This window comes from Oncorhynchus kisutch, unplaced genomic scaffold (assembly GCF_002021735.2).
Source record: "Oncorhynchus kisutch isolate 150728-3 unplaced genomic scaffold, Okis_V2 scaffold3161, whole genome shotgun sequence".
NCBI lineage: Eukaryota > Metazoa > Chordata > Actinopteri > Salmoniformes > Salmonidae > Oncorhynchus > Oncorhynchus kisutch.
This window is the reverse complement of record NW_022265106.1, coordinates 932-13,803: the sequence shown is the minus strand read 5'-3', so window position 1 is coordinate 13,803 and position 12,872 is coordinate 932. Positions and strand designations below refer to the sequence as shown.

General features: G+C 45.3%; 1 protein-coding gene across 1 annotated transcript; it reads right to left on the bottom strand.

Annotated features, from left to right (window-relative positions):
* Window positions 1-9,274: 9,274 nt before the first annotated feature.
* On the bottom strand, window positions 9,275-11,916 carry LOC116371381 (calcium/calmodulin-dependent 3',5'-cyclic nucleotide phosphodiesterase 1A-like). Its single transcript, XM_031820247.1, has 6 exons — window positions 11,636-11,916; window positions 11,260-11,341; window positions 10,854-10,974; window positions 10,122-10,315; window positions 9,680-9,961; window positions 9,275-9,374 (listed from the first exon to the last, which is right to left on the bottom strand). The coding sequence occupies exons 1-6, from the start codon at window positions 11,774-11,776 to the stop codon at window positions 9,319-9,321; spliced, it is 876 nt and encodes a 291-aa protein (XP_031676107.1). The 5' UTR covers window positions 11,777-11,916; the 3' UTR covers window positions 9,275-9,318.
* Window positions 11,917-12,872: the final 956 nt, after the last annotated feature.

Below are 12,872 nucleotides of genomic sequence, written 5' to 3'. Positions count from 1 at the left end.
AACAGCCTGCAGCACCCTGCCTCGCCCTATTAGAATCTGAAGTCAAACGTCTACTGTTTGCTGATGATCTGATGCTTCTGTCCCCAACCAAGGAGGGCCTACAGCAGCACCTAGATCTTCTGCACAGATTCTGTCAGACCTGGTCCCTGACAGTAAATCTCAGTAAGACCAAAATAATGGTGTTCCAAAAAAGGTCCAGTAGCCAGGACCACAAATACAAATTCTATCTAGACGCTGTCGCCCTAGAGCACAAAGAATTACACCTACTTTGGCCTAAACATCAACACCACAGGTAACTTCCTGTGAACAATCTAAGTGACGAGGCAAGAAGGGCATTCTATGACATCAAAATGAACATAACACTCAACATCCCATTTAGGATCTGGTTTAAAATACTTCCCATCCGTTATCAAACCCATTTCCTTCTGTTGTTGTGAGGTCTGTGGGCCACTCACCAACTAAGAATCTACAAAATGGGACAAACGCACAATTGAGAGTCTGCATGCGGAATTCTGTAAAAATATACTGTGTACAACGCAAAACCCCAAACAATACACAGCAGAATTAGGACGATACACACTAGTTATTTACATCCAGAAAAGAGCTGTTCAATTCTACAAACATCTAAAAGGAAGTGATGCCCACACATTACACAACAAATCCCTCACGTAGAGAGAGAGAGATGAGCCTAGAGAAGAGTCCCCTCAGCCAGCTGGTTCTGGGGCTTAGTTCACAAACACAAATAGACCCCACAGACTCCTGGACAGCAACACATTTAGACCCAACACAATTATGAAAAAGCAAAAAGCTAAATATTTGACACACTGGAAAGAATCAAAAACAGAGCAAACTAGAATGCTATTTGGCCCTAAACAGAGAGTACACAGTGGCAGAATACCTGACCACTGTGACTGGCCCTACACAGAGAGTACACAGTGGCAGAATACCTGACCACCGTGACTGACCCAAACTTAAGGAAAGCTTTGACTATGTACAGACTCAGTGAGCATAGCCTTGCTATTGAGAAAGGCCGCCGAAGGCAGACCTGACTCTCAAGAGAAGACAGGCTATGTGCTCACTGCCCACAAAATGAGGTGGAAACTGAGCTGCACTTCCTAACCTCCTGCCAAATGTATGACCATATTAGAGAGACATATTTCCCCCAAGTATTTGAAAACAAATCAAACATTGATAAACTCCCATATGGCGAAAATAGGCGAATACCGCAGTGTGTTACCACAGCAGCAAGATGTGGCTCGTTGCCATGAGAAAAAGGTCACCCAGTGGAAGACAAACATTGTAAATACAACCTATATTTATTTTCCCTTTCACACTTCAACTACTTTGCACATTGTTACAACCGTGTACATAGCCAATAATATAACATTTGAAACGTCTATATTATTTTAATAGATCACTGTGTGTATGGGTCAGTCACTAGGTAAAGTAAGATGATGTGTAGGTCTATATATTATTATATATTAGATACAGGGGGTTATTAGTGGTTGTGGTGGCAGAACCCACAGGTTTTATTCAGTCATCCATTAATTACAGAATCAAAACCAAACTGCAATACATAAATGATGAAGGGATACGTTCTGGTAGACCATTAAAAACACACTCCGGTCGACAGTTGCGTTTGGGAAAAACACCAAGACTTAAAACAACCATTAAGTGGATCCCAGACTGCAGCTTTAATCCATGTTGTACTGTAGCAGTTCTAATGTCACCGTCTTCGAGTCAACCTCAAGTACCCATATGTTGCTGAGACAGAATACTAACCCATACGTTGCTGAGACAGAATACTAACCCATACGTTGCTGAGACAGAATACTAACCCATATGTTGCTGAGACAGAATACTAACCCATATGTTGCTGAGACAGAATACTAACCCATATGTTGCTGAGACAGAATACTAACCCATATGTTGCTGAGACAGAATACTAACCCATAGGTTAATGTGACAGAATACTAACCCATATGTTAAATGTGACAGAATACTAACCCATAAGTTAAATGTGACTACGTAGCTTTGTATACTTTTTGTGTACTTTAGTTACACTAACTACTGTAGTTACACTAACTACTGTAGTTACACTAACTACTGTAGTTACACTAACTACTGTAGTTACACTAACTACTGTAGTTACACTAACTACTTTCTAGAGAGTCTGAGAAAACCCTGAAAGTCCACTGGTCTTTGTAGTTCTATGGTTATTCATCACACTTCTCTTAGAACAGCAAAGTGATTCATTTTTACAAGTTCCTGTTTGTTCACTCACAGATGACTGTTAAATTGTTACCGTCTCTTGTTGACAGATATAGGGGTTGGGACTACACTTCATAAGAGAACACATGTTAGTTAGCTAGGATACTTTATTCAGAAGCAAAGAGGGTGTCGTCTGTGTGTGAAAATGGCCTAGAGAGCAATAAAACCCCAGAGCTTTTTCTCACAATTGTGTTTCAGTGTCGTTTGTTTGAGAAGAAACCCCACAACTGTTGATGGGCTGGGTTTGGTTTATATTTCTGCTTCAACTCACTGAGTAAGTGGAGCCTCGCTCTCTCGCTGTGTGTGTGTGTGTGTGTGTGTGTGTGTGTGGTGTGTGTGTGACCTTGCAGTCTCACAGGAAACATCTGGGAAGAATCAGGCTGGAGGGAGGGAGGCACAACCACAGGTTCTCACAAACACACACACACACAGGGTGAGTAGAGGAGGGAGAACCACAGGTTATGAACATTGCTCCTGCTAACTGCCAGCATCATACAAACCACAGGGCTCTGCAGGTCCCAAACAGCTACACTGTATTTAGAAGGTCTTCTGGAACCTTCCAATCCCGCTCTGATAAAGAGCTAATGGTGTATATTCAGTTCCACAACAACCTCAGTTGGCTCCCTCCCTCTCTCCCTCCCTCCCTCTCAATCTCTGGAAAAAAAACCTGGGAAAATCCTCTGCATGATTATCATTAACAGCAGACTCGTACATTTTCCAAAGTGAAAACAATGTACTGAAGCTAATGTCAAATTGGCTTTTTTTAAACCAAACTTACCGTACGACAGACCCACCCGGACTCACCCTACTAGAATCTGAAGTCACATGTCTAAGTTTGCTGATGACCTGGCACACCCTAATTGACAAAAAAAACGCTCTCATGCTTTGTTGATTTCAAACAAACTTTTGGATTAATTTGGCATGAAGGGTCTGCTGTACAAACTGAGGGTCTGCTGTACAAACTGAGGGTCTGCTGTACAAACTGATGGAAAGTGGTGTTGGGGGGGACATATATGACACCCCAAGGCCATGTACACAAACAACAAGTGGGCTGTTAAAATTGGCAAGACACACACATTTCTTTCCACAGGGCGTGGGGTGAGACAGGGATGCAGTTTAAGCCCAACCCTCTTCAACACACACACACACACACACATACACATACCTACATACATACATACATACATACATACATACATAAATACATACATACATACATACATACATACATACATACATATCTCAATGAATTGGCGAGGGCAGTCTGCAGCACCCGGACTCACCCTACTAGAATGAGTCGGGTCTGAATGTTTACAGTTTGCTGATGACCTGCAGCACCTAGATTTCTGCACAGACTCTCTCAGACCTGGGCCATGCAATTAAATTTCAGTAAGACAAATCATAATGGTTGTTCAGACTCTGCTTGCAGATGTAAGAGAATAAATCCATACTGCCCTGACCACTTCACTGTTGCTACAAGCAGAGGAAACTGCAGTTCTGAAATACATCAAAAGCGTGAAGACTTCTGCCTGAAGGCCAAACACGCCGCAGCGTACATGTTGGACGCCAAGTACGCTGGCAAGAGCATCCTGTCTGGTGCAGAGATCAACAAGGCCTATGGTGTCATCACTACCATGTCTCGCCACCTTGGCCTGGACGAGGGCAAGGTTCTTGGCAGTCTGGCGAAGTACACTTCCAAGCAAGGGCTTTGGGATGGATGATGCAATGTGGTAGTCGCTGCCAACATATCTCATCAGCCATCTGGTGGAAGGGACTTTGTGGATCGAGGCTCTTTCCCCTGTTGCCTCCATCATCCTCCAAATCCCACCAACATCAGCCGCCTCAGAGCGCAACTGGTCCTTGTGTGGGAACACACACACCAAAGCACGCAACACACTGACCAATACAAGGGTTTGAAAAATTGGTGGCCATCGGGCAAATATGAGGGCTTTTTGAGCCTGACAACGAGCCATCCTCAGCAAGGTTGGAGAGTGACAGTCAAGATGAGGCCTCAGAGTCTGATGTTCAAGAGGTGGACATTGAGGAGGTCCAGGGAGAAGATGGAAGCCTGAGAGGAAGACAACAATGAGAACATCCCCTCTCTCTCTCTACTGTCCAGTTGGATGGGGGAGTCATGAGAACATCCCTCTCTACTGTCCAGTTGGCTGCGGGAGACATGAGAACATCCCCTCTCTACTGTCCAGTTGGCTGGGGAGTCATGAGAACATCCCGCCTCTCTCTACTGTCCAGTTGGCTGGGGAGTCATGAGAACATCCTCTCTACTGTCCAGTTGGCTGGGGAGTCATGAGAACATCTCCTCTCTCTCTACTGTCCAGTTGGCTGGGGGGGCATGAGAACATCCCCTCTCTACTGTCCAGTTGGCTGGGGGAGTCATGAGAACATCCCCTCTCTCTCTCTACTGTCCAGTTGGCTGGGGGGCCATGAGAACATCCCCTCCCTCTCTACTGTCCAGTTGGCTGGGGAGTCATGAGAACATCTCCTCTCTCTCTACTGTCCAGTTGGCTGGGGGGCCATGAGAACATCTCCTCTCTCTCTACTGTCCAGTTGGCTGGGGGGCCATGAGAACATCCCCTCTCTACTGTCCAGTTGGCTGGGGGAGTCATGAGAACATCCCCTCTCCACTGTCCAGTTGGCTGGGGGAGACATGAGAACATCCCCTCTCTCTACTGTCCAGTTGGCTGGGGAGTCATGAGAACATCCCCTCTCTCTCTACTGTCCAGTTGGCTGGGGGAGTCATGAGAACATCCCCTCTCTCTCTACTGTCCAGTTGGCTGGGGGCCATGAGAACATCCCCTCTCTACTGTCCAGTTGGCTGGGGAGTCATGAGAACATCCCCCTCTCTCTACTGTCCCAGTTGGCTGGGGGAGTCATGAGAACATCCCCTCTTACTGTCCAGTGGCTGGGGAGACATGAGAAAATCCCCTCTCTCTCTATGTCCAGTTGGCTGGGGAGTCATGAGAACATCCCCTCTCTACTGTCCAGTTGGCTGGGGGAGTCATGAGAACATACTATTAGTGGAGTCCCCAGCAAGCAAAACAACAGTAGTTCCTCCCTACTGTCAGTACAGGAGAGAGATCTAGTCCACAAACCCGAGCACACTGCTACACAACTCAGCACAGGAGAGAGATCTAGCCACAAACCGAGCACACTGCTACACAACTCAGCACAGGAGAGGAGAGAGATCTAGTCACAAACCCAGAGCACCACTGCTACACAACTCAGCACAGGAGAGGAGAGAGATCTAGCCACAAACCCGAGCAACACTGCTACACAACTCAGCACAGGAGAGAGATCTAGCCACAAACCCGAGCACACTGCTACACAACTCAGCACAGGAGAGGAGAGAGATCTAGTCACAAACCCGAGCACACTGCTACACAACTCAGCACAGGAGAGGAGAGAGATCTAGTCACAAACCCGAGCACACTGCTACACAACTCAGCACCGGAGAGGAGAGAGATCTAGTCACAAACCCGAGCACACTGCTACACACCTCAGACACAGCTCAACCAAGACCGCTAAAGTTCTGGAGATAAAAAATGAAGTCATCAAATCTAAATTGTATTTGTCACACGCGTTGTAAACAACAGGTGTAGACTAACAGTGAAAAGTCTTACTCACGGGCCCTTCGCAACAACACAAGGACAGAACAATGAGACAAAAGACAAGGGACAGAACTACATACATGAGGTAGATATGTTCATATAGGTAGGGGTAAAGTAACTAGGCAACAGGAGAGATAATAAACAGTTACAAGGACATTGATTGGTGCAAAAAGGGCCAATGAAAATATTCCAGGTAAGCTATTGGTTAACTATTTAACTAATTATTTAGCAGTCTAATAGCTTGAGGCAGAAGAAGTTCAGGGTCCTGTTGGTTCCAGACCGGTGCATCTTGGGGGATCGTGCCCTCTTCACCACTGTGTTGGTGTGTTTGGACCATGATAGGATCCTTAGTATGTGGACACCGAGGAACATTGATGTGAATTGGGGCGTGCTTGGCCCTCAAATTTCCGTAGTCCAAGATCAGCTCCTTATCTTGCTGACATTGAGAGAGGTTGTTGTCCTGGCACCACACTGCCAGTCTCTGAACTTCTCTCTATAGCTGTCTCATCGTCTTTGGGGTTAGCCTACCACCGTCGTTGTGTCATCAGCAAACTTAATGATGGTTTTGGAGTCATGCAGTTGTGAACAGGGAGTACAGGAGGGGACTCTAAGCACGCACCTCTGAGTGGCCCCGTGTTGAGGTCAGCGTGGCGGATGTGGTGTTGTTGCCTACCATCACCACCTTGGGGCGGCCCCATCAGGAAGTCCAGGATCCAGTTGTAGAGGGAGGTGTTCAGTCCCAGGTACCTGAGTGATGAGCTTTGAGGGCACTATTATGTTGAACCCTGAGCTTTAGTCATAGGTTTCATCTTGTCCAAGTGGACAGGGCAGTGTGGAGTGCAATATAAATTGTGTCATCTGTGGATCTGTTAGGGGGGGTATGCAAATTGGAGTTGGTCCAGGGTGTCTGGTATGATGGTGTTGATGTGAACCATGACCAGCCTTTCAAAGAATTGGCTTCTTGGGCACAGGGATTATGGTGGTCTGCTTGAAACATGTAGGTATTACAGACTGGGTCAGGGAGAGGTTGAAAATGTCAGGGAAGACATTTGCCAGCTGGTCAGCGCAAGCTCTGAGTAAGCGTTCTGGTAATCCTTGTGAATGGTAACTGTTTAATGGTCTTTACCCACATTGGCTTTGGAGATTGAAAAACCGCCAGCTGCATTGGACCTTTAAAGTGAAGTATTATAGCACCATTTATTTAGGTTCCATACTGTGTGTCCACAGACTGCTCTAGAGGCCATGGTGAGGACAGAGACAGCCTGCCTCCTACCAGGCTGGCCAAGACTCACACAGACACGCTGGCCCTAGCAGAGGAGCTATCAGGGGCCCTGCCACGACTGGCAGACACACCGAGGCGCAAAAGACACCCCCTACCAGCACCAGCCCCCCTTCATTCCAGGTAAGGCCCTCACAGCAACACACTGAACCTGATATGAAAGTCTAGTCGAACTGGACTGGACTGTAGCTTATGTGAAGGCTACAGTCAAATAATGTGGGCCTGGCTCAGGTTCGTGTTTCCTTTACAGAACATGTAAAGCTGCAGATACAGCTCACCACTGTGGTTGAGGGTTGTGAGGGTGAATCAGTTCACACTGTCAAATCTAGTTGGTCACACTACTGTCAATGGCTTGATGTTGGTCATAGTTAACGGATATAGACTAAAGTGTTTAAAATCTCCATACACATGGACGTCTTCTCTGTGCTGTTGCTTAGCTGCAGGGAGGAGTGTTCCAGCCACCTTAACAGATGGTCTGGTCACAGGACAGATTACATTTGACCACTGTGTGCTGACACAAACCGCATCATACTTGCACACACACACACCATCATCATCCTCTGTAGCGTATTAGAACAGGACACAGTGTGTGCCTCTGTGAGGAGCTGTTAGAACATACTGCAACTGTTTCTTAGTTATGATCTCTCTGATATGACCCTACAGCACTCTCTGTCCAATTCCCAGGGGTCAAGCTGCTCAAGAGCAAATCAAAGATCTCCTTCCCTGAGGAGGAGAGAGAAGGAGGCAGAGGAGGAAGAAGATACCAAGAAGAAGTAGGATCCAAAGTGAAGCGTGAGGAGCAGACAAACTGTTGGCCATGTTTCTGATGGTTCACAACACATGAATGGGTAATGAACTCTGGTAAGAGATGATGCTAAACTATCAGGTTATCATTTCTAACCTGGGAATCCATTTTATTCAGCCATGCGTTGTTGAGATCAAGAAAGGACAATGTCTTTCATTCATTTGTCTGTCCTGTATCTCAAACTCTTAGTTGGTTATGTATGGTTAATTATTGTTAGATATTGTAATAAGAGAGTATATATGAAGCAATACTGGCTGTTTAGTGCAGTGAAAATATATCTGGAAATATACAGATTTTTGTTTGTTTTCTTTAAACAGAAAATAACAATGCATCTCATTGTTCTGTCTCATCATGTAAAAACATATTTCACATAGATTGACTTGATATTTTTGTAGTATTTTATACAGAAACTGGGCTATGTATGAATTGTTAGACTTGTTTACCACTCTAAGGTACTGCACAAACAAAGTAGTCTACATTGTATTTTATTTCTTTCACTCACTGGTGTTTGGAGTGTCTGAGTCCTATCCTATGAAAGGCTGATGCATTGCACATGTGACCAAATAATAAAGTTCATTCTTGAATGAACTGTTGGCAAAACCTGTACATTTCAGATGTCTAACGCATTGTGTACCTAGAGTGTAGCAGAGAAACATCACCTGCAAATAATGCCAAACCCTCTCAATTTCAGGCAGGATTATTTTAGTAGGCTAATTGTTATCTCAAATTAATCGTGGGAAGATTTCATAACACAAAATAAAACATTTTCTCTTACATGTAGTCAGTGTATTTATTGTGTCAAACAGAGAGGGTGTACATTAACTACATTACAATGGGAAAGGAATAAAACAGCACCCCCAAGTGGGTAATATTAGGCACGGCACAACCAATCATACTCAGTGTGTGTAACTGTCGGCAACCATTCCAGTTCTACTCTAGGGTAAAATATGTTTGTCTAGCATGAGATCAAGAGAGAACACACTGTTGCAATAAGAACCGTGATTGTCCTAGTGTACCATACAAACCCATCTGAAAGAGAAGAGAGAATGATATAGAGACAAAAACTACTTGCGGTGCAAAGAGGAGCAAGAAGATCCCCATCTTTAAAAATAACAATACAATAACATCAATCAGAACAAATTTACAATAAAAAAAGCTAACAAACAAATATGGTGAATCAGGGGCGGCACACAATTGGCCCAGTGTCGTTAGGGTTTGGCCGGGATAGGCCATCATTGTAAATAAGAATTTGTTCTTAACTGACTTGCCTCGTTACATAAAGGTAAAGTAGAAAATAAAATCAGGAAGTGGCAGCATTGTTGGGTAGCTTATCAGAATCAAGGGCTCTGAAGAGACTCCTCCCCTGACTCAAGGACTGCCCCAGGGCCTGCTCCTGCAAGCAACAACAGTTACCATGACAACACAGCATCACACAGCTGTAACCTTGACAACCCTCCACTCCGCAGTTCTCTCTTGGACACTTGGTCACAGATCGTTGTGACTGACAATACGATTATAGAGATGAGAGAAATACTACATAGCTATAGCCTACTGACAGGACACAGAATTATAAAAAGACATGACATTTGTAGTTTCACTGTGATATTGTACTGTGCTCTGTTACGTTGCACTACATTATGTTGCATTTGTTGTATTGTATATTGTGTCATGTATCATATTGCTAGCTAACATTCCTACCGTTCCATGGTAGGCGTTCAGGAGAGATGGAGCCAGGTGATGTTGTCTCTTTATCCTCACATGGGGACAGAGAACTGTGAGGATGGTGGTCCAGCTCTGAGTCCTCCTGGGAAGAGTTATTGGAGTTTGTGTTGTTCATCAGTTCATTGAAGGGCTCTGATTGGAGCTCCTGGCTGTGTCTCTCAGGGCTGGTGTGAGTCAATGTAACCTCTGTTTTCATCTGGGACTCCTCCATCTCCTCTGGGTCAGTGTTCAACTCAGCTCGCTCTTTACTCGCCAACTCTGAGGAAACGAGAACACAAGCAAAAAGAACATCTAATGTCATACATAGACTTATGACAATGTAAAGAACATAACACTGAAAGAAGGAAAGGTATTCAGGAGACTGAAGAAGACAAGGAAGAAAAAGATGAAAAAGAGCAACAACAAAAGACAACTATACCTTGTACAGAGAGCTCCTTCCATCGGTCTTTGTTGTGTTGGATGACCTCTGCCAATGTGTGTCTGACCCGTTTCAGGTCGATGCCAGTCAGGCTGTAGTCTGTAGTGAGCCCCTGGTCAACCCCCTGGCTGGATCCTCGGCCACTATGTTTCTGGACTGACTCAACCACCGTCACCGACCCACTACCCGTCAAGCTGAGCAACAGAATAGAAACAGTCTATTCTGTCAAATATATGACACCGACTCCTTGTGAGGCTGTCCTAATATGGACATCAATTAAATAGAACAGAAAATACTGGAGTAGTAAGCTGGTTGTTTATTCCACAACTTCGATCGACCATAGAGACTGAAGATCGAGAAAGTGATAAGCCTACTGATGCATGTTGATTCTGTCAGACATGTTAAACTGGGAAAACTGTGATTTCAAATCAATCAACCAAATGTATTTATAAAGCCCTTCTTACATCAGCTGATGTCACAAAGTGCTGTACAGAAACTCTGCCTAAACCCCAAACAGCAAGCAATGCAGGTGAAGAAACAGGGTGGCTAGGAAAAACTCCCTAGAAAGGCCAGAACCTAGGAATAAACCTAGAGAGGATCCAGGCTATGAGGGGGCCAGTCCTCTTCTGGCTGGGCCGGGTGGAGATTATAACAGAAACATAGCCAGATGTTCAAATGTTCATAGATGACCAGCAGGGTCATAGTGTGTATAATATTAGGAATGTGTCCCACCTTGACCTGCGTACGCCAGTGTCATGTGACTTTAAGGTATCCTCTATTAGAGGGGTAATGATCTTCTCGGTCGTGTCCACCAACACAGAGAATGTGGGTTCCACTATGAAGTCAATGAACCCTGAGAGACAGACAAACATTTGAGAAGAAAATCAGGCATGACTCGCTCACACTGAAGATTATAGTTTTCAGAGAAACAGGAGTAAAAAATGTGTGTGTGATGTTGTAACATTTTATGAAGACAGGCAGTGTAGATTCCCATGCTTTATCATATCAAGGCAAAGATATTAAATACTTTCTCAAATGTCCACATGGTGGCCCATTTGAGCTATGGCCTGTCGGAGAATACAAACCCATCCTGAATGAAACCGCTCACAGTGAGGCCAATAACAGGGGTGATGCTCACCTATTTGTGACTGTGCGATCATGGTAGCTTTACGATCACACAGAGGAGAGAATGGCAGCCCTAACTCAACCTCTTTATCGCCCTGTAAGAAATCAACAACACCAGCCTTGGTAACCATACCAATGTAGAATGGCAGGTTACTGTATACTGTAGCATTATGTACTACAATACCCATAATGCTCTGTATAACATACCAGTTCATCCGAGTGAAGATATCCCTGAAGCTATCAGAATGGTGTCCCATCTCCTTAACAATACAAGTTTAATTAGGATTGGATACATACAGAATACAGTGCTGAAACACTCAAGTTTCCCTCTTCCATGGTTTCTGTCAGTGACTACACACTGTAGTGGTGGGACTATGTTGGTACTGTACCTGTCTGAAGAACTCCTCCATCAGGGCCTGTGTCCATCGGTAGTGCAGCTTCCAGGCCTTGGCTGGGTGACTGATGTCAGCTGCATGCAGCATCAGAGATAGGGCTTTAGCCTTGTCTACTCTGTAGATACAACGGTACATCAGCTAACACACAAAATTATACACTGAGACAGAGTGACGCACTCACACACACAATCATATAGGATTGAAAGGCACGTTCTAGGGCGCGTTCTCAGAGCATGCGCAGAACAGCTGGCAGGCATATTCACTAATTTTCAACCTCTTCTTGTCCTGTCTGTAATCCCCACATGTTTTAAGATGACCACAGTCATCCCTGTTCCTAAGAACTCTAAGGCTTCACACCTCAATGATTACTGCCCTGAAGTGCTTTGAGAGGCTGGTTATGGCACTCATTAACTCCACCATCCCAGACACCCTAGACCCACTCCAATTTGCATACCGCCCCAACAGATCCATTGACGCAATCTCAATTGCTCTCCACATTGCCCTCACCCACCTAGATAAGAGGAATACCTATGTGAGAATGCTGTTTATTGACTACAGCTCAGTGTTCAACACCATTATCCCCCTCCAAGCTCGTCACCAAGCTTAGACTCTGGGTCTGAACGCCTCCCTCTGCAACTGGATCCTGGACAATCTGATGGGCCGACACCAGGTGGGGAGGGTAGTCAACATCACCTCCACCACGATGAGCCTAAACACAGGGACGCCACAAGGGTGTGTGCTTAGTCTCTCCTGTACTCCCCTTTCACCCACGAATAACTCCAAAACCATTATCAAGTTTGCTTTCGACACGACGTTGGTAGGCCTACAGGGAGGAGGTCAGTGACCTGACAGTGTTGTGCTGAAGCAACAACCTCTCCCTCAACATCACCAAAACCAAGGAGCTGATTGTGGACTACAGGAAATGGGGGGACGAGCATGCTCCCATCCACATCGACGGGGCGGCAGACAGCTTCAAGTTCCCAAGTGTGCAAATCACTGAAGACTTCAAATGATCCAAACACACACGTGCAGTTGTGAAGAAGGCATGACAGTGCCTCTTCCCTCTCAGGAGGTTGAAAAGGTTTGGAATGGGCCCTCAAATCCTGAAAAGGTTCTACAGCTGCACCATTGAGAGCATATTGACTGGCTGCATCACTGCTTGGTATGGCAACAGCACCGCCCATCAATCGCATGGCGCTACAGAGGGTTGTGCGGACAGCCAATAGATCAC